The sequence below is a fragment of the Ochotona princeps genome, chromosome 10 (assembly GCF_030435755.1).
Source record: "Ochotona princeps isolate mOchPri1 chromosome 10, mOchPri1.hap1, whole genome shotgun sequence".
Taxonomy (NCBI): domain Eukaryota; kingdom Metazoa; phylum Chordata; class Mammalia; order Lagomorpha; family Ochotonidae; genus Ochotona; species Ochotona princeps.
In genome coordinates this window covers 63,190,277-63,211,586 of record NC_080841.1, presented here as the reverse complement: position 1 = coordinate 63,211,586, position 21,310 = coordinate 63,190,277, and the positions used below count along the sequence as shown (strand labels likewise).

At 42.9% G+C, this 21,310-nt stretch overlaps 1 protein-coding gene across 1 annotated transcript; it reads right to left on the bottom strand.

Annotated features, from left to right (window-relative positions):
• Positions 1-12,411: 12,411 nt before the first annotated feature.
• On the bottom strand, positions 12,412-21,202 carry KLF6 (KLF transcription factor 6). Its single transcript, XM_004588468.4, has 4 exons — positions 20,858-21,202; positions 17,425-17,992; positions 15,956-16,079; positions 12,412-15,410 (listed from the first exon to the last, which is right to left on the bottom strand). The coding sequence occupies exons 1-4, from the start codon at positions 21,059-21,061 to the stop codon at positions 15,359-15,361; spliced, it is 948 nt and encodes a 315-aa protein (XP_004588525.1). The 5' UTR covers positions 21,062-21,202; the 3' UTR covers positions 12,412-15,358.
• Between the last annotated feature and the right edge of the window lie 108 nt (positions 21,203-21,310).

Sequence of the window (21,310 nt, the reverse complement as noted above, 5' to 3'; positions counted from 1 at the left end):
AAATGACTATTTCTTTGGCTTCCACTTCAATACTTAATTGTTGATTGGTAAATTGGTAGGTTTCTTAATTATACATGCTTTATTGTCTTAAATACCCCGAGCACAGCAAACAATAGTCATTATAAGCAAAGCCTTGCTGGAGTTTATCTTCTGCATGTCAAAAAAATCGAAACATGCCCATATGATCTGAACATCTTTTCTATTTCAGAAGATCACTCATGGTCAGTGATGAAGGCGAACCATCAGCTGATCCAAGTTTTGTCTAGTCTGGTTGATATACAAACAGCAGGATGATTCACACAAGATTGTTTTAGCAGCCATAGCAGCTGACTATTGGTTACACATCAGATACAAGGGCATGGTTCTTGACTTTTGAAGGTAATTAGAGAGGAAATACTGGAATTTGAAAAAGTGCTGACAATGAGGATTGCAAATCCATGCAGGGCTGATACTGCTGTATCTATGCATCCTTCACTCCCCACAGATGACTTGTTTGAGGTTCCCAAGGTCATAGAAGCTGTGGTGAAAGGGATTCAATAAGAATCAAACCAACACACTAACATGGTGGACTTATTACATAAGATGAAACAGTATTCATAGTTCAGATGTGTGAAAATAATGGGCAGTGGAAAAAAAAGTCTCAGTGCTGAAACTGGCCAAGGGATGGAAAGGAATCTCTCGAATAGAATCATTTCTCTGTAGGAGTTAGATGCAATATATGCATAGCCTGAGGTATGCGTCTATAGGGTATTGGAACTCAGGATTGAACTGGAAATTAAATTGAAGCAGAATATTCTATCTGTTGGGTGTTTAACTCTTGCCAAGAGGGAAACTCTTCTTCGGCTGCCCCTGCAGGCAAAGGCATCCCTCACTCCTGGGATCCTCAGGGCTCGTGAATTTTGACCTCAGATGTGACCTCATGGATTTGAACATCAACTGCAGAAACTCACTCATACTCACAGTAAAGCTCAGAATTAGACACTGCAATTCCCTTTTCAGGATGAAACTCTTGTAGTAGAAGGATTCTGCAAGTTCTCCTAGTTACAAACATTCAAATATGGCATTGAAATCCAGATTTGCTTGATTCTAAATCCAATCAGGATTTCTTTCTTTTTAAGATTTATTTATTTATTTTTTATTGCAAAGTCAGATATACAGAGAGGAGGAGAGACAGGAAGATCTTCCGTTCAATGATTTACTCCCCAAGTGACCGCAGCAGCCAGAGCTTTGCTGATCCAAAGCCAGGAGCCAGAAACTTTTTTCCAGGTCTCCCACATGAGTGCAGGGTCCCAAGGCTTTGGGCCGTGCTTGACTGCTTTCCCAGGCCACAAGCAGGGAGCTGGATGGGAAGTGGAGCTGCCGGGATTAGAACCGGAGACCATATGGGATCCTGCCACATTTAAGGTGAGGACTTTAGCTGTTAGGCCACCACCCAGGCCCAGCCAATTGGTCTTTGCATTTAAAGCCCTTACAAGCCATCTGCTGCCCCATGGCAGGAGCCTTGGCCCACCAGTAATGTCTCTGCGATTGTAGAAACAGGATAGAAAGGAAGACCACTACTGTGGGCCTAGACCCCAGGATGGAATGCAGAAAGAACAGTCTGCAAAATGCAAGTTTCTTCAAGGAAATCATTGTGCAGGTACAAACACAAATGTGATCAATGCACACCACAAATCATCAAATCATTCTGGTATTTGTTTCGTCACTGTCACTGCTCTATGACTTTCCAGAGGGAAGCGATGATGGCTTCTGGGTGGCTCTTTTTTTAGGCTGGTTCCCTGAGGCCAGTTGTCATCCAGACTGATTCCATCCCTGACTGTAGCAAACAAGAACCCTCAGATGGACAGTGCAAGGTAGAGACCAGGCACACTGCACCCTCAATTCAAACAAGGACTCCTCATCATCATTTCACAACAAGATGACCACCACTTACCCCAAGAAGTACTTCCTCATGTAGTTACTAGCTAATTTTCCTTTCCAGTAATACAAGAGTACTTTCAAATGTTTGGAAAATGAGAAGGAAATATACTTTCATCTTCAGGCAAAAAAAATTTTGTCCATCATTTTTATAACATGCATTTTCATAAATTTTTGAGGGCTTCTGTTTGATTGGATTTCAAAACTGTACTGCAACAAAATAAACTTTAAAAAAGAGATTCATTCATTTACTTGAAAGCCAGAGTTGTTAGCAGGGTAGAGAATGAGAAAGAAGACAGAGAGCAAAACACAGAGTGAAAGAGAAAAGCATTCCACCTACTGGTTCACTCTTCAAGTGGCCACACCCTCAAGGCTGAGCCAGGCTGACGTGTGGTACCAAGAGCTTCATCTGAGTCTCCATGTGGGTAACAGGGGCCCAAACACGTGGCCCTTTCCCACTCTTTTTCCAGTCCATTAGAGGGAGTTAGATGGGAAGTGAAGCAGCTGGAACTCCAATCAGTTCCCATGGGGGACACTGGTTGTTGGAGGTGGCAGCTTTATTTGCTATACCACAATGCTGACCCCAAAGTGATCTTTTAATTCCATTTTTCTATGAATGTTCTGAGTGTCCCTATATCCATCACTCTATAAGAAAGAGCACTCAGCGGTAGGCTGATCATAAAACTTATGAATAATCACGAAGCAAAGATGAAAATTGCCTTCATAGACAGCATGCGGGTGGGACAGTGCAAAGCACAACAGTGGTTCTCTGGAACACTGGAAGTAGATGGATACTTTCATGTCTGCCTTCCAAAATCTTCATTCCCATTGGTCATTGATTAAGGTAATTAGTTTGGAGTAATTGGAAGGAGACTTTCCATACTTGTCAATGTCCTATACATCATGGGAAATGGCAATGACAACGACAATAGCAGGGACGACAAGACACAAGCACATCCTGGGAAAAATGAATAGCTGAAGTGGCACTGCGGATTCCAGCATCTTCTGTGTGTTCAGCTTGCAACTTATTCAAAGTTTTTCTTTTTTTTTTTTTTAACTAAGTCAAAGTCATCCTTTATTTCTTTCTTGTAATTTTTTTTATTTTGTTTTATTTTATGGTATAATTCCATGGGGTCTAGGATTCCCACCACCCCGAAAAAATTTTCACCCCCAACTGATTTTCTCCATATTGTTACAATAATATAGTCCTTTATAAAGATTCATAATTCCATTGGTCTGTTATTTAAGTGTGCCCTGACACTGTTGATGCAGACAATGTTAGACAGTCCATCATTCTGTTGTCTAGATATGTCCAACAGTTTCAATGGGAGTCCATCTTCGATTTGGATGTAGGGATACACATTACATTGTATCTTCACATAAAAGTGTGTATTAGTCTATGGATTCTATGGGCATCCATAATAGTTTTAGAAATATATTTTTTCAAAATTATTTTTCTGCTTTATCATGAAAAAAATTATAATAATAATCTGAATCTCATCGAATTATGATCATGGGGGTACTTCATACAATTCATGGAGAAATTAAACAATCAATTTAGGGGGCAGATATTTAGAGGCTGCCTAGGTTTGAGTTCTGGCTCCATTTCTGATGCAAGTTTCCAGATAATGTGCTGTTTGGGAGACAGCAAGTGATGGCTTGACTCAACCACAAAAAACATGGATAAATCTATATTGGTACAAAAACAATTTGGAAGTCTATGTGAATCATTTTTAAATTTCTTTTTCATTTTTATTTACTTATTGTATTTATTTGGAAAACAAAAAGATTGAAACATTCAGAAAGACAGAAGAATTTCCATCTAATGACTGATTTCTCAAAAGCATGCACCAGCTAGGATTGGGCCTGGCCAAAGCTGGATACCAAGAAAACAATCCAAGTTTCCTTGATGGGTAGCAGGGACTTGATTCCTTGGGCCTTCAACTCCCATAGTACAAATTAACAGGAAGTTGGAATGTATGGGCTGGGGATACTCCCATGTAGGATGAAGGCATCCCGAACACTGTCTTAGCTAAAATACCAAATATCTTACCCATACAGTTTTTCATGATGTGTATTTCCCAAGAGTTTTTGAAATCTTTTTATATCATGTGTGTCCTCCACGAGGTTCTAGGCTAAATTCATCACTTATTTTATTTCCACTCCTGGTAACCACCCAGTACATGTGTTACTATCAATTTCAATTTTACAGACGGCAAGACTGAAGCAGAGAGACCACAGCACAGCCACATCATAATGCTGAAACACAGTTCTTGTAGTCAAAGGGCATTTCTCTGTGCCTTTGGACTCACGCGCTTCACAGTCTGAGGAACTTACAAAGACATGGATTCTTGCTAAGTGAAGTAGAAAAGTCTTGGCTGAAATGATGATCTACTGGAGCTCGGTGGGCTAGAGCCCAGACCTTCAGGCTCCAACACATTTAATTTGTTCCTGAGCTCTGGGTATTTCCTTGTCACAAATGAAAAAAGAAAAAAAAAAGATGGAAAGATGGAATGGAGGTAAAAGGTTTGCAAAACAGAAGAATGGCATGTGAAAAACGTCCTTATAGAAGCTTTGTGAGACAAAAACACTCTGTCTCCAATTCTCCAATGTATCCATCGGGGTAAACAGGAAGCAAGGCTGTGAGATCTCAGAACCTCACGGGTGTTAGGTCTCTCACCAGCTACATGCTTACAGGCTTTCTTCGTATTTACACAGACCCCATGAAAGAATCCTGTTGCTTGGAATGGAAACAGACTCAGACAGCTCCTACAACCTTTCCAAGATGTACCAGAAGGGGTTTGAACTTGAATTTTCCAACTTAAGCTTTAAGAGCATCATGTTACCTTTAACTGGAAGAAGACATGTGTACTTTGCAATTTCCTGCACATGAAGGGCAAGGATAGTTCATTCCTTCAATTGAACCTGAAAAAAAAAAAGACAAAAATTCTGCTCATATGTAGAAAATTAATAGCAAGTGTCTTGCAGTCAATGGCCAGACTTTGTGGGAAGGGTTTAGGATTTGCCCACAGTTTTACTGAACATCAGGGAATATCAAATTTCTTTCTCATGTGCAGAAGAATCATATTCGGAATTAAAGAGCTTTTGCATTGAGTGTGAGAGTAATGTCAAAACACCGATCATTTAAACTTTGATGACAAGCACAGAGCTTGCTTTACTGGTTTCACTTTCACTTCCCTGATGACCCTTGTTGAGAGGCTTGCCTCTCTTGCAGGAGCCTTAAATTCATTACTGCGTTTAGGAGATAAGCCCTTTGATTTAGCATAAAGTTGAAACAGAAAGAATTCACAAAAGGCGTACTCTCCATGTGGACTTTGCTCTTGTTAAAACGTCATATTATTCCGAATCAAGTTGATGGGTTTTTGTATTTTCCTGATCAGGTTCCTCTGATCATCAATAACATCTTCTCAATAACCTTTCCACGTAAGTAAAGTGAAGTAAAGTGAAAAAAAAAAAAAAAGGAGAATGACAGGAATGAAACAAAAAATGACAGGGTAATAGATTTTTCATGCGTTCCTTCCTTCACCCACTGACCAGCATTTCTAGGTGCCAGAGATGCTGAATTACATATATATATACACACATATATATACACACACACATACATACATACATAAACACACACACACACATTCTCTGTCCAAGGATACTCAGGTGCAGAGGAGGAAGAGAGAAAGGCCAACTTGATTGAGTGAACACTTACCTGGCGTTCCTGGTCTCCTGAGATGCCAATTAAAGCTTGGAGGAATGTTCCACTTGCTCTGATTAAATCACTGCATAGTAGAAATGTCAATGAATTCTTTTTTTTTCTTTCTTTTTGTCTTTTTAGGATTTATATATTTTTATTGGAAAGGCAGATCAGATTTATAGAAAGAAGGAGAGACAGATCTTCCAGTCTCTGGTTTACTCCCCAAATGGCCACAACGGCCAGAGCTGAGCTAATCCAAAGCCAGAAGCCAGGAATTTCTTCTGAGTCTCACATGCAGGTGCAGGGGCCCAAGGCTTTGTGTCATCCTCGACACTTTCTCAGGCCACAGGCAGGGAGATGGATGGGAAGTGATTCAACCAGGACACAAACTGGCCCTTTCAAGGCAAGGATTTAGCTACAGAGCCATTACGCCAGTCCCTGAAAATAAACTGTACGTGTGCAGTGTTCAGGTCTGTTCTGAGTGCTCCATGGTTGACATAGCAAGACACATCTAAAAGGACGGCCATTTTCCTGCTAACAGTTATGGCTGTAGTTCCTAAGCAGCTACAGCCCGAATGAATGGCCCAGTGATTTGTTTTCTGACCAAAGCCACACATCAGAAGGGCTGTGAGGGCGGTGGTGGATAGAGCCACCAACATACACAGAATGTGTGCAAATAACATTATACTATATTGATAGCCTATCTTGCCCTCACACTCACAGCATTTGCTTTGATAAAACCAGCTCCATAGTCATACACTACAAACAATAAGCAGTATCATACGTTGATTCCTGCCAAGTAAGATGGAAGAAACAGCAAAGGACAGAAGTTCAGAGAAATATACTTCCTGTTGGCTAGTGTTGCCTGGAAAGTTGGCTGAGAAAGCTCCAGATATCAGCCAGGGCTAGGAGACAACATACTGTAACAGGTGCAGTTCTGTACTCCTCCATCAGTCAGCATGGAAGTCAAGGTAGACATACTTTGAGGGTGGTGGCCAATATGACGCTCAACATTTGTTGAGTGAGGAAATATGTGAAATGTATCCTTAATCTGTCCTTGGCTCCCATGGATTTCAGTAGTGAGTAGGTAAGAAAGTGGGTGGGGAACCTGACCAAGAAGACAACAGAATATGGGCATGGTTTTGTCACCTGCTTTAGTAGGAGTGCTTGCTACTTACATAGCATCTAATTGATAAGTTAGCAGAGAATATTATGTTATGGTAATGGAAATAAATGGGTTAGGTCATACTGCTGAGACTGCCTTACACAGCTGTATAGGTTAATTGTGTCCCAGTCACAGCTCTGTGGGGTGATTGTGGTTTTCTCACTTACCCTGAGCAAACCATTGCATGAAGGTACACATCATTCAGTGTCGTGTTCAGTCTCCATCACATTCAGCAGCGTGTTTCACTGTCGAAATCTGCCAGTGAACCCACCATACAGCAAAGGACAGAACAACATGAAGCAATAACCGCAGCAACAAACAGCTCTGCAAATTAAACAGCTCGGCTTTCTTTCCACCAAGGAAAATGAAGGTACAAGATGCATGTCTGTGGGAGTTTTACTTGAAAAAAAAAAGACTATGAAAGCAATAAGGAACCAAGTACACAAAAAAATTAGTTAATTTAAACCCAACCAAAGAACATAGAACAAATATAACTGAATGCTAACTCTAACGATTTTAATTGGACCAAACCTATGCCAAATTAAATCAACTTCTAACACATGGACGAATACTCTGATGTATGAGGGGATTCCATGTTTGTAACTCATTTCATTGAAACGAATGTAGCGATTAGTACAAGGAATCCAGTGGACTCCGACGAGACGTTGGTTTAGTGGGGACTTAGGCGGAGTCAACCTGATTCAGGAGAACTGGTCACATCTCAGGATTTACAGCCACTTTCGGCAAACAGCAGAAACAAGCTGGACTTCTGAGACCTTTGTCCTTTGTGAAAACACACAGTACATTCAACTCATTGAATGTCTTGGTCAATTCAGCTGAGCCATTAGTCATTATATTCATGGCTTTTGACAGGAAAGTGTTTTACTCAAAGACTTGCATAATTTCCTTCTTGAAAGATTTCAATATCACAGCAAGTATTACAAAAGGGAACAAACTACTTTATAGATCATAAAAATGCAGCACAATGTTCTATGCTTGTTTCTCACTAAATTTCCTGAAAATGTATGTTATGGGAATTCCATGTGAGAATGCTAGCCCTAATGTCAACTCTAAGGGAAAAATCCATTTTTAAGTAAATTCAGTGGAAAAAGAAAATTCTTTTTCTAATTCAGAAATAAGAAATCTACCAAACTACAAAATAATCACTATGTTTTAGTTCATATATCTGTCTTCTGTGTGCCTTATTCTGAGTCCTCCACTAATCCAGAAAGATTTCTTATCCCCATTTTTTTTGAGATGTGAAAAATGCAGCAGAGGGTCAACAGTTAGCCAAGTCTTGTTGTTACATGTGGGAAGAGCAACCACTGATTGCACAAAACAATCAGCAGGATGGACGCACACTCTTTGCAAATATGCTCAAAGTCTCCAAGGAAACTTACAGTTTCAAAAAGGGCCATGACTTGCTTGGTAACAAGCAAGGAATAATTGCTCGGCCTTCTTGTACAGTTAATTTGCTTCTACATGCCATACAGGCTGGTCATGAAAACACACGTATCCTTAAAAGGCAACATTCTTGATTATCTAAGTTCAGGAAGCTGCTTGGCTAGGTCATGACTGATTTATGGTGAGCCAGAAGCTCTGGGCAAGCCTTCTTGTCCTAAACCTCATAACCTTCCTGATAAGGTGGGAAACATGGACTGGTTCTGTGGCCACTGTTTGCTCCTCTCGACATACTTGAACCTTGAGGCAGAAACTCCCCTGAGAATTCATGAAGGCAGACCCAAGTCCTTTGGGACCATTGTTGGGCACTCCCACTACATGCAGCAAGGGCTCCGTTCACTGTGTAGTGCACCCTCCTGAAATCTAAGGCATATTGCTGGCAGCAACCTGAGAATGGAGGCTGTTCCAGTGGGCCCTTGCACTAGCAGCTCCCCAGGATCTGCTGTCTCCTAATGTCCATCTTGTGACAGGGTATTAGGACAGAGCTATTTTAAGTCCGGATCTTTTTAGCACAGTGCTTTAAATCTGTAGCTAAGACTGTTGTTCCCTTTAATTTTGATGAAGGAAATGACTTACATAGCTGAATTTCCCCAAAGACAAATTTATCAAGAAGAGTTAGTTGGTTTTTTTTTATCAATCAACAACTGTACAGATAATACATGTCTGAAGATGTGCTGGCTTGCTCCAGCTTTCCAGTTTATGAATAAATAACTTGTTTTGTGGAGGATGGTATAAGGAAGAATCGAGAGTGGGCATGATAGAGAAAGATTTTTCAAATTCCTTTCTGGAAACAAAGATTCGGAACATGGCCTATCACTGCCTACTTAGCTCTCCTGCTTGCTCTTCCCCTCACTAACACAAACAGAAAAACCACGCTCCTGTCATGTTGCCTGGTTTTCCAGTGAGTCGATTGACAATGTCAGTGCATGTCATTAACTATCTTGCACATCTGGAAATAAGTCTTGCCCAATCCAAATGAAATGTGGTAAAATGAAACTTAAGAAATCAAGGAGGACAGAGCCAAGCATGGCAGGAACATGCAAGTCACCTATAAATGTGCTTTGTCATAGGCAAAGGACACATCTTAGCAGAATGACAGCGTGAGGTATAATGTGTAGTCTATTATCCAAGCGTTTGAAATCGCTGGATTTTATTTTTTTAGAAGCTGTTTCTGGCAGATTTGAGACCAGAGATCACAGAGAAAAAAAATTCCAAGATCATGATCAGGAGGTCTCTTTATTGTCTACCTGTCCACTGATGTTGATCCATCTATCTATCTTCACAGGTTACGCCAAGGAGGTGCGTGAGTGGCATAGTAGCTGGAGCATGCAGGGACGGCGCACACTCTGATGAAATCTGTCTTTTCCTGGTGATTCTCCAGTGTCTGTTCAGTCCAGCATGGCTTACCAGGGCCATGTGGGATCCAGATTTACTCTCTCCTTTGTCTCTTTTCATTCACAGACGGTTCAGAGAATTCTCATTAAAATTACTTAGAGTGAAGCAGAAAGACCCTGCTATAAAATAAATCTAGTTAAATACACTTTGTTGTATTGCCTCATTTGGGTGATGCATGGACCTAATCTTCTTCTCTTTGTATCTTAACTATGTACATTAGGTGATTCCTGCCAATTAATGCAGGATGTCGCATCCCCAATTGCTTTCTCTATATTCTTAAACATTAACAATAAATACGTGCCATCTGTCTCATATCTTGAAAGCAATTCAAAACGGTTACTTTCGTTTTCTCAGTGTTACAACACATGTTATAGCGTTAGTGTTTCTGAGCAGTGAGCGAGCCCTCTTTTAAGTGTAACATCATTTCAGGGTGAATCCTATAGATTGAACAGAAGACGTTCACGAGGGTTGCGGCAGGACAAATAGCAGTACAGGATGGTGATTACAGTCCAGAGCTTTGGCACCCAAGAGGCTTGCACCAGACACAGATCCTTCTGTTTCCCAGCCGAATGACTTCGGGAAAAAGGCAGTTTCCAAAAGCCTCAGTCTTCCTCATCTGTGAAATGGTCACAGCACTTACTGTGCATGGCATTATATGAGAGATATGTATCTAAAACATACTGCCTCCCAATGCATTAGACATAAGAAGAGGGATGTGACGGCTATCGATATATTCATGGTCGTCAAATTTGGGTAAGAACTAACTTCAGTTTGAAAGGCGAATTATTAAAAAATTACTCAAGGGGGGCATAATGCTAAAATCCAACAAAAAGCAACGGTTGTGATAGAAGCTGTGGACTGTCTATGCAGCAATTACAATGTAAGAACACGATGCTTCTCTTGAATGATCCCCATTGTTGCTGGAACATCTGGGGGCCCCTTGGACATGGAAAGAGGTTGGTAAGCTGGGAACTTGAGGAAACGCTAGATTCACTGATGGCTACAACAGTTATCTCGTGATAAAATTCTGTTATTTTGTTGCCTTTAGTGAAAAAAAACAAAAACATGTGCTGTATAGCACTAGCTGCCTGAAAAACTTAATTGTAAAAGGGCAAAGGTCAGTTGGAAATGATTGTTTTCCATTTTTAGAGTAATCTTCTTCAACAATACTTTCTCCTGTTGCCCAAGAGAAAGCTTTCTAGGTCTCCAGCAAGCACTCTGACGATGGTGAACATGTAATTTGAAGTCCACCCTATACTCAGAGACCACAGAATTGCAGTGCTACAGAAAATGCTAGACCTGTGTGACCTAGCCCAAACAATTTTAGCAAGAAGCCAAGGAGGCCCGTGTGCAGCTCAGCATGCTCATTAGAGCTACAGCATTTCCCTTCTTTTAGCTAGATTTCAAAAAAAAAAAATTTGTAAAGCAGACTGAAATATTTGAGACTTCTATAAATATTCTAGCTTTACAGCTGATTCCCTGTGCTACAGTTCTGCTAACAGCCTCATTTGAACATAACTTGGCTGTTCAGCATAGCCCTTGCATGACAAAGTGGTCAAGTCTTAGTGGCTGAGAATGCATGATCAAGACTTTATTTAGATTGTATGGTCAGGGCAATTCACCCATTAGTCACAGCACACCCATGAATCCTGACAAAAATGTCACCTGCTCCCTGCACCCCACCCCACCACAGCTCCTTCCACACGGGTGGGATTTTTACCATAGTTACGGCAAGAAAACTCTAAAATTCCTAATGTGGACACGCCTGTAGACTTTCTCTTTCCAATTACAGACAGAGCTTCACATGCCCGTTTCTACAACAATAGAAAGCAGTGAGCATTTAAGCCACCTAAACTGAAGAGCACTCTTATTGGGGAGATATGAACAATGCTAAGGCATTCATTCCCACAGAAACACACATTGATCTTGCCCTATCACTACTGGGCAGTCTAATACAGACTGAACACAGACTCCTAGATGGATCAATTCAAACCAATCCATACAGCAAAGGAAAATTGAGAATGACATCAAAAGCACCTCGCTGGAACAGCCCTACAGGACACAAAGCCGTGTATTTTATTTTCCCACTCCAGACTTATGGCATCGCGTTGGCCTTTACCCATGATATAAAGATCCTCTGGCAGTAGGATCTTCTATTTTCTGTCCCACTTGACTCAGCACAGCAAAAGCTGGGTGTTCAAGAATAAACTGAGGAAGGTCAGAGGAAGAGGCTGTCCCCCCCCCGCCCCCCGCATTGCTCCTCCAAGACACACCTCAGCAGGTGTGTGTGTGTGTGTGTGTGTGTGGCTGAGCCAGCTCTGGGAAGGCAAGCCCAGCTCTGACTGCTTAGCTGGAGAGGGGCTGCCAGAGGATGTGGGAAGTGAGAGGGAGTCAGCCGCTGGAGTTTCTCATTGTGCACATGCCTTTGGAATCCATTCCCGGACTTGAATGACAGGAAGATAAAACACAGCAAGTGTTTTCCTTCTGTGCCTCAAAGCTGGGTAGTGGTTTTGTCAATCTTTGGAGAACATCTGAAGCATTTCTGAGAGTGTAAGGTCAGGTTCGTCACGCCTGCTTCCAGGACAGGCCCTGGTGAGTGGAAAGCAAAGGCCTGGAATAGGCAAATGGCCCTTCGTGTTGCACAATGGAAATCTCCAGGAGCAAGCCAGGGTGATTAATACCGCAGGAATTTGTTTCAACATCCACCCCTCCCTCCCGCATCCCATCCCCCCTCCTCTCCCCAGAAAAACAGCCAGACTCAAGATCCTGATAAGAATTATTTTATGTTATTCCAATAAAAAATACATTCATACAGAAATATAACAATCTTGCAAAAAACAATTTCAAATAAAATCTTGTAAAACAAAATTTTACAAAAATCTTACAAAGATTCTTTAGATAACAGGGTGCTTCCAAAAAAAAAAAAAAAAGATAAAGGAAATTTCACTAATAGAAATTTTTTTTTTTATTTCAAGCAAAAAAGTTTCTGCTTGATTGAGGCTCAGTTATCACCTGACCAGAATGTACTTCGTGATGTACTTGCGTATTATGAAAATTACAGGCATTGACATATACGGCACCCAGCCCCACCCAGTCAAACAGCTCTGACGGTGTTTCGTAAGTGAGACAAGCCAGTGCAAGGGTTGGTTTTTTTTTTTTCATCTTTTGTTTACCATCTTGCTTAATGGAATTGTTATGGCTAAGCACACAGCAGGGCCAAAAAAGGAGTTTTCCCTGGCAAATCAAGGGCTTGGATTTTGAATCCCCAAAAGAAAAGTGCATTTCCCTTCCTAAACAAAATGAAAGGAATTCTTTAGGTAAAAGTATTCATGAGCCAGATTAAAAAAAAAAAAAAAAAAAACCAGTTATGTGAGCTTTCATCATTGCTCATTTCCAGGAAGATCAAACAAAATACCAGTCCAGCCAGACTCGTGTGTGTGTGTGTGTGTGTGTGTGTGTGAAGAAACATACACAAGCTGATGAAATATCAGCTGTGGTACGCCAATTCGGAGGAATTACTTCTGGAAAAAACTGGAAGAATCCACATTCAGGAAAAAAAATAGCTTCATCTGCATAAAAAACGTTCTAAAAAAGAATTCCCGTGATTAGCATACTCTTAGGTTAGATCTTCTAATAAGGCTGAAATTCAAAAATCAAAACCTTAGAGTGTCTGAGTCCAACCAGTGTGCCGGTATTGTGTTTCTGCCACTTTGGAACGGCCCAAGGTATCCTATTCAAGACGTGCCAACAATGATGAGGAGGCAGGCAGTCCGGAATAGATTCAATGCCAAGAAAGTCTTCAGCAAATCATTAAATTAAAGATAAAGCCTCTATAAAAGCTATAGTTTTCATTTTTACCTCCTTTATGGCCATTTTGAAATATCTCTTCACAGGCTGTAGAATTTTCTAGCTAAACATTCTAGTCTCTCCTTAAAAAAAATATTTATATATTATCTATATATATAATATATATATACACATACACATACTATACACACAAATATACATACACAAGAATTCCGCCCACTTTAAAAAAAAAGTAGTATACTTTCTGTATTACCAACAGATAGCTAGATAAGTGAAATTTGTGCCTTTTAAGCAAATACACTGACTTTTTTTTATACTTCTGTTATCTTTTAATATGTGTGAGAATGTTACATATTAAATACAGCCGGAGTGCAAGGTCTATATGAAAGTCTCATGGTGGCAGAATTGGTCAGACTTTTCCATCACTATGCTTCCATCTCAATACTGACAGTCAAGTGGTGTAAATATTGAACAAATACTGACATATTAAGGGAATTTTCATCTGTTTGGAAAGGAGGACCTTAAAGAGATTTTTTTTTCTGTATTATACATTGATACAGTACAATGCCAGGTGAAAAGAGAGCCTTAATAAAGCATGCATCACCCTTACCCCTGTATGAGACCCCCACAGAAGGGGTCACTTGCATAAGGCACCATTATGAAGGTCAACAGTGCATTAACAGCTAGAAAACCAGAAATGAGTCCTCAAGGCATAAATAAGAGAATCATAGCTGCATGAGAAAACAGTTTCTAAGCTTTAGTGGTTTTATCCACCTAACTGAGAACATTTTTAGGTTCTTAGCCTAATGTAATATTAGACCAGCAATTTCCAGCCCGGCGTTTGGACACCCCACGTGTCCAAATGTCTTCAAAGGGCATCACAAAAATTCTCCAGAGAGTTAATTCCAAATCAGAACCTTTTAAAAAAATAACCCTATGCTGCACAATGCCTTTCTAGAAGGGAGTGTTACAAATTCGAAGGGGGAAACATTGTGTCTTGCCAGGCCCAGATGGCTAGGGACTGCTGTTACAAACTGTATCTTAGCTGCTCATCAACTGGAATCAAGATTGTAGTCCTGATTTTAAAAAGGAAAAGCGTAGAGTTCCCCAGACCATGCATGACTCTTTGTATTATAAGGAAAAGTTATCATTGTGTTATATTTGTAAATACACAGCTTATACAATGGGTTACAAATGAGCTCTGTTGTAGCAAGTAAAACAAGCTACTTGACACATTGCACGTTTTGATAGCTGCACCAGACATCAAAAGTTCCTCGCATACAAAACAAGTGGGGGACGAGGAGCCCCCTCTTCATACCACTCGCCACTCTGGGGTCCTGAGTTCCCACTCCCACCCTCCAAGTCTTGCCTTCTTTTTTTATTTTTTATTTTTTGTGTATTTTTTTGTTGTTTGTTTGTTTTTGATTTTTTTTTTCTTTTCTAAGGTGCGGACACCCTCCCAGGAAATGATTGGTGGTCATCTCATCTCATGGTATATTCCTTACATACAAAACATTCAAACTACTTTTTTTCTGTCTCTTGCAGTTTGACTACCACAAGGAAAAAAGTCTGCCTCATCATACAATCAGTAATAGATCCTCAACATACAATCAACCCAACCATTAACATTCTCAGTGCGCATGCTCACAGCAAAGGCTTAGGAGCCACTCGGAAGGTTAGGTACCAGTGGCGAGTCCAGGGTCACCCAAACACCATGCACCGCAGGTGCTATGCCGCTTCTTCCATAACTTTGTTAGCCCTCAAAAGACCTTCCAAAGGAGAGGCCCCGGAGGCAACTGGGTAGGGTGCAAAATGGCATGCTTCGGCTGGAACACGCATCCCTCCTTCCACGGCTGTCTCAGCCTGGAAGCCTCGTAGCCCACAGGATTCACCCCTCTACGCCCTCAGAGGTGCCTCTTCATGTGCAGGGCCAGGTGGTCAGACCTGGAGAAACACCTGCAAGGGCAGAGAAGAAGCAAAGTTAGGTTCTACATCCTTCACTTCCTTAGCAGGGCCCTTCCCCCACCCTTTCCGTCATCACAGCCTGACTCCCTCACTTCTATACACTCTCCTGCCTCACCTCTCCTTGAGGAGAGGCCATGGCCCATGTTTTCACGGACAGCCAGTCCAACTTATGGGGATGTGCTGCAGTTTAACAGAATGTTAACCAGCAGTTGGTGAAATCTTGAGAGAACATAAATTGACCTCATTTCTGATTTCTTCTAATGACAAAATCAGTGACGGCCAATTTTCAAGGAGTATGAGGGAACTCACTTTAGTCTTAGGCATAAACTTGTTGCAGTTTTTCTAGTTCAGATAATTAATAGACTGAAGATTTTCTAAGCCGTTCTATATATGTGTGTATACATTCACATATATTACATGTATACACACACACATACATACACATAGTAGGAAACTTCCATCAAACATCACTCTGCACCTACTCTATCAGTTACTGCATTCCCATGGCCGGACACATCTTTTCCTCCTGCACATACCTGTCACAGTGAGAGCATTTAAAAGGCTTGGCACCGGTGTGCTTTCTGAAGTGTCTGGTTAACTCATCACTTCTTGCAAAACGCCACTCACACCCTTCCCATGAGCATCTGTAAGGCTTTTCTCCTGGGAAGAGAGCATATAACAAGTGAGCCAGGACTTCAGGGACATGCTGAGAGAAGAGGAAGACAAAACACATATAGGGACAGGATGCAAGCTCAGGATCCCAGAATCCAAAACCCAGCTAAGAATCCAAAACGCAGCTTCCCAGGTCCACAAGGAAGAGCCCTTTCCTGACCAAGCCTCGGGCCTCTGCCTGTTGTCCACCAGACCCATGTTTGGCAAAGCGCATGCTATCACAATCAAAGTTAACGTGTAACAATGACAATTACTCAGACTGGTGAAATACTTGCTGGATGAGGTGTCAGCCTGCTGGACCCACAGCCCTGTGGAGGGCAGAGTTTTATTGCTTTCTCCATGGAAACTGCTCCTTACTCACTTCCCTGTGGAATGAGTCTTCGCAGTTTCCCCTGGGACGTTCTACATTTCTACAAAACTGAAGTCATGGGTTTCTGGGAAACTCCATTTCAAGGCTTTCAAATCACTTTCTAAATGGCAATCAAATGACCACATTGACTCCACTGCTTGGTCAATTTATAAATGTGATTTCAATTAAAGTGCTAGCTGAGAGGAAACAAGTTGCCCAAACCAGTTTCGTGTCCATGTTGAGGACAGAGGCAGAGCTGTTTCAAGACCCGTGGATCCCCCTCGGAGCTCTGTCAGCAAACCTTTGGACTCCTGACTTGGGGGTCTCAGCCATTGCTCTCTTGCTGATAATTTAAGAATTTGCACCACATGATGTCTAAGATCCCTCCCAGTCAAAATTTTTCATTCACTGTACTAGAGATTCTCAGGGTGTTTTTAAACGAAACATTTACCTACTGTGTGACATTTCATTAAGCCATCATAGTGGTCATGTCATGTAGCAGAAAACCAAAGAAATTCTGAATAAACACCTACTAATCCATACTGCTGCTTACAAGGCATATGGCGTTTCACTTGTACTTCACACCTTTATCATCAATGCAAGCATTCTCCAAGCTGCCCAGTGACCCTTGGTCTTGACCTTTCCATTTCATTTCAAAAATGGAGGGACGATTCCATGTAACACCTGTCCGTGCCTTGGTCCAGGGGCCTCAAGGGTCCTTGATAAACTGAGTTGTGACAGTGAGGGGAAGGCTGGGTGTCAGTCTGGCCTCCTGCTTGTTTAAACTACTGACTGTTAACCATGCATCCAAATCAAGCACCCAGTGTTCGTGACTCTACACTGCATGCCAAAGACACCCAATTCCACGGAAGTGAGGATTTCTCTGCTCTGAATGCACACTGGGCAGCCCCAGCTCCTGCCCAGGGCTGATGGGATTCAGTGGCCCACCCATGGCCAAGCTTGTGGCCCCAGGAGGGAACTGACCTGTGTGAGTACGCTGATGTGCTTTCAAGTGGGAGCTTTTGGTGTAAACTTTTCTGCAGCCATTGAAGTGGCACCGATGTACCCTCCTCCTGCCATCTGGGGAGGCGTCGCCTTTGTCACCTGGCTTTCCCGAAGTCCCACTGCGCACCTTTCCAGGGGAGGGTAGTTCTCCAGGTCCACACCCCCACAGTTGAGAAGGTTCCCTGCTCAGTTCTGGAGAAGATGGAGGCGTGGAAGTGACAGAGGAGCTCAGGTTTCCTGAATTGACAAGGACGTCGCTGATGGGGTCAGAGGTAAACTTTGAAGTGGGTGAAAGTTCCTCCGAGCTGTCAGATGATTCGCTGCTGACATCTGAGTTTAGGCTGTTGGTCTCTAAGTTATAACTAAAGCCCGGACTCATGAGAGAATCCTCCGGAGGACTAGAATGAATCTTGAGTTCGGATTCCTCCTTTTTCTCTCGAGCCAGAATAATTTTGGTCCACAGATCTTCCTGGCTGTCAAATTTGATTTCTGAGCTTGAGACATAGCACGGCTCGCTCTGGAGGTAACGTTCCAATTCCAGGCAGGTCTGTGCAAAGGGAATCAAGAGAAACCACGTGACTGTTACGGCTACTGAAAATGGAACCAACAGCACATCTTCAAAAACATGCAGGAACAAAGGACAGGTAGAACTGCTGCGGTACCACTTAAGGGTGCAAAGTCTCCTGCAATTGGAATCCATGTTCATAGCAAAGTTAGACAAAATTTGTTTCTAGGCATGGGTAAGAATTCGGAAGGAAAAGCGGAGAGGGAAACCTCTCTTTGCTTCCCCAGGGGTTGCAGGAAGGACCACAATGAGTGACAATCCCTAAGCCTGTTTCTTTGCTATAGTTACAAGTGTTGACGTTTCTAATGAGTTTCCTAATGAGTTTCCCGTAAACCACACAAAGAAAATCAGCCTTATACTCATCACCACCACCAACCCCCCCTTCAGCCCAAACAGGTTTAACCAGATTATCTGACATTCTCAAGAACCTTGGGTATGAAGGAAAGCCCCAGCCATCCACCCTTCACAAACCACAAGTATCCACACAACAGGACAGAAAAGACTGCACAGCACGTGATGGGTTCGGATGGACCCTGCTGGGGACCCAGCTGACAACACCAGGTCATGCGCACGGCACAGACAGCAGCTAACTGTCCGTAGCCAAGGCCATCAATGGAGCTGCAGAGAAACCACCCGCTTCCTGTTTAGCCCAGACGGAGTCCATTTTTCAAAGAATACCATTCCCGAGGTGCAGGGCCATTGCATGCCACAAAACTTTAATTACTTCTACAGTGGTCAGAGAAAAACAAGAAGCCTCCACAACAGGAGTGGGGGAATGATTCCAGAATGGCCATCTGCTATTGTCAAGGATGCAAGGGGGAAATTACTCCAGGGCCCTGCTGGGAGTCCCACAATGAACAAGAACTTGATCTCCTGGCCAAGAGTACAACTGTATGAGTCATCACTCCTATTTCTTTCACGCAATGCCAAAGGAGACTTCCTTTTGAAATTCTGACCAGCAGCCAAATAAGGACTGGGTTCAAATATACATGCAGTGTGTCATGGACAGGGTGCCCCTCCCCAGCCCCACAAACCAACCTTTCAAGAAGCTACAACTGCCGAGATCAGCATCCCCTCTCCCCACCATTTCAAACTTTCTAGCCACTGGAAAAGAAAAATGGTAGGAAACATTTTAGGATTAAACCGTGTCTGCCCTGATACTTCCCTAGGATGCATTGCCTGCATGCCCATATAAGGCTGTCTGTACTACTGGCAATTCCACAGACTGAAATTGCTACAACAAACTGCTCTTTTCCAAACATCATTTGCAGGGCATGAACCACCCTGAGCACAGGGCTACCCAAGGGGCTCCTGCTTACTAGAGATGTGCTTTCTATCCTCCTAATGGGCACATCTTTCCCCTCCCCACAGACTCATCCTAAGCAGAAGGGGGGAGATCATTGTTTTCTCTCCTCCACCGCCCCCTAAAATTAGACATCTGAGAGTGCACACTGAAGTGTTGCGAAGAGAGGTGGCGATGTATTTTATCGATGTTCCAAAGACCAGGGAAAGCACATTTATTGAGATCTTGTTAAACTTTCATAATCTGGCTAATTTAAAATCTCCATTATGCCGATGAGCACTGGGGACCTGAAGGAAGCTCTCAGAGTTTAAAAGCCTGAGAAGGCCACCAGGAGCCAGGTCTGGCTAGCTGCCCAAATCCCAAACGCCCCAAGGAAACTACTTAGATCAATTTCAATCAGGTCCTAGGAGCAGCTTCTTTGAGGAGGAAAAAGGGGGAGGGGGAGAGGAAGGCAGGAAAGGATTGTGAACAATTAAGCAGGCATCTGAAGGCTGCCACACTTCGCATTTCATCCTTCTTAAAAGCTTTCTAGGCTTTGAAACCCACAGCATCTATTTGATCTGCTAATTCACTTTGTGACAGAAAGCAAACAGCACAGCAGTGCCTAGGCACAACACAGACACCTCCTCGCATCTTTTTTGAGACAATGGGCAAGTGTGTGTGTGTGGGGGGATCCAAAGAATTAGAAGGAGGAAAAAAAATTAAGTTTCTAAAATTCCCAATGCCAAAAAATTTCCAGGTCCAGGAAAATGCCGGAAACCAGGGCTCTCTTCTTCCCAAACTAAGACTTAAGGCAATTAGGAAGGGCTCCCTGTCATATGACTCACAGTCACTGGTGTGCACAACAGTGGTGTTTTTCTTTTTCTTTTTTTTTCTTTCTGGTCAACAAGAGGAGTAGGTAAAGAAAAATATGATCTAGGCTAATCTGATGACTGCCAAAGAAGGAAAATAAAAGGGAAATGGCCGAAAGTGGAAAAAAAAATTCTTATGTTTCATTGGCAAAACGTTAAAAAATAATATATCTGTACGGGTCAACACCAAGGAGCAAAAACAAAAACAAAAATCTCTTTAAGAAAAAAAAAATTAAAAAAAAAAAAAAAACCTTGGCAGCCAAGACGAGTTCGTTCCTATGACAAGGTCCAGCTGTGGAGTTTGGATTCGGTACAAGCACCGAACTTGTGCCAAGGGCTCGGAGCCGGGCTCAGGCCGAGGAGTTCGGGTTTCCCCGTGGGGTGGATGCTCCCGGAGCGCGGACGCGCTGGGGGAGCTCGCGGGGCTGCTGCACCCGCGCTGTCAACTCCGCTGCGCGCTGCAGAAAGCCCACCGTGGGTGCCTTCCACAGCACAGGCAGCACCGGGCGTTCAGGAGGAGGATTTCAAGGGTTTGGCGGAAAAAAAAAAAAATTGTTTTTTTCATCCGAAAAACCACCACCATCCTCCTCCTCCGATCACACACCATCCTGCTTGAGCCTCCGAGCACTCCTTCCTCGGCGCCCTGGACACGGGGAAAAAAAAATATATATATAGATATATATCCCTATTTACCTGTTGCCAATATTCCTCCAGGGACGGGAGCGCCGAGAAGTAGCCCGTTTCGTGCACAATCTGGAGTTCCTGGAAGATGCTGCACATTGGGAGCACATCCATGTCGGGTTGGAAAAGACAGTCCCCGCTGTCGGGAACACAAGGAGGTGTGCGGTCTGGAGTCGGAGCTGAAACTCTCCCCGCGAGCGCAGGTGAAAGTTTCATGCAAACTCAATGGCACGGCCAGCAGACGCCCGGTCCGGACCCTCCAACAGCCCGCAGCGCACGGAGCCCACACAATATTTGCAAACACCGGACTGACTGCAAACGTAACCCCTGCAAAACTTCCCTATTCAAAGCTCCGCTGCCAGCTCCCCCCCTCCTCCCCCGCTGGCTCCCCCCACTCCCTCCCCCCACGTGACTCGCCGCGGGCCCGCCCCCCCGTGCTGCCCAATCCGCTCGCGTCCGGTCCGA

Excerpts from the sequence above, each read along its gene's own strand:
- KLF6 (XM_004588468.4), bottom strand. The coding sequence starts at position 21,061 with ATGAAACTTTCACCTGCGCTCGCGGGGAGAGTTTCAGCTCCGACTCCA. Across the intron at positions 16,080-17,424 it reads ACATCAGCGTACTCACACAG|GAGAAAAGCCTTACAGATGC; the intron begins GTCAGTTCCCTC and ends CTCTCTTCCCAG. Across the intron at positions 15,411-15,955 it reads AAATGCTCTCACTGTGACAG|GTGTTTCTCCAGGTCTGACC; the intron begins GTATGTGCAGGA and ends CTGCCCTTGCAG.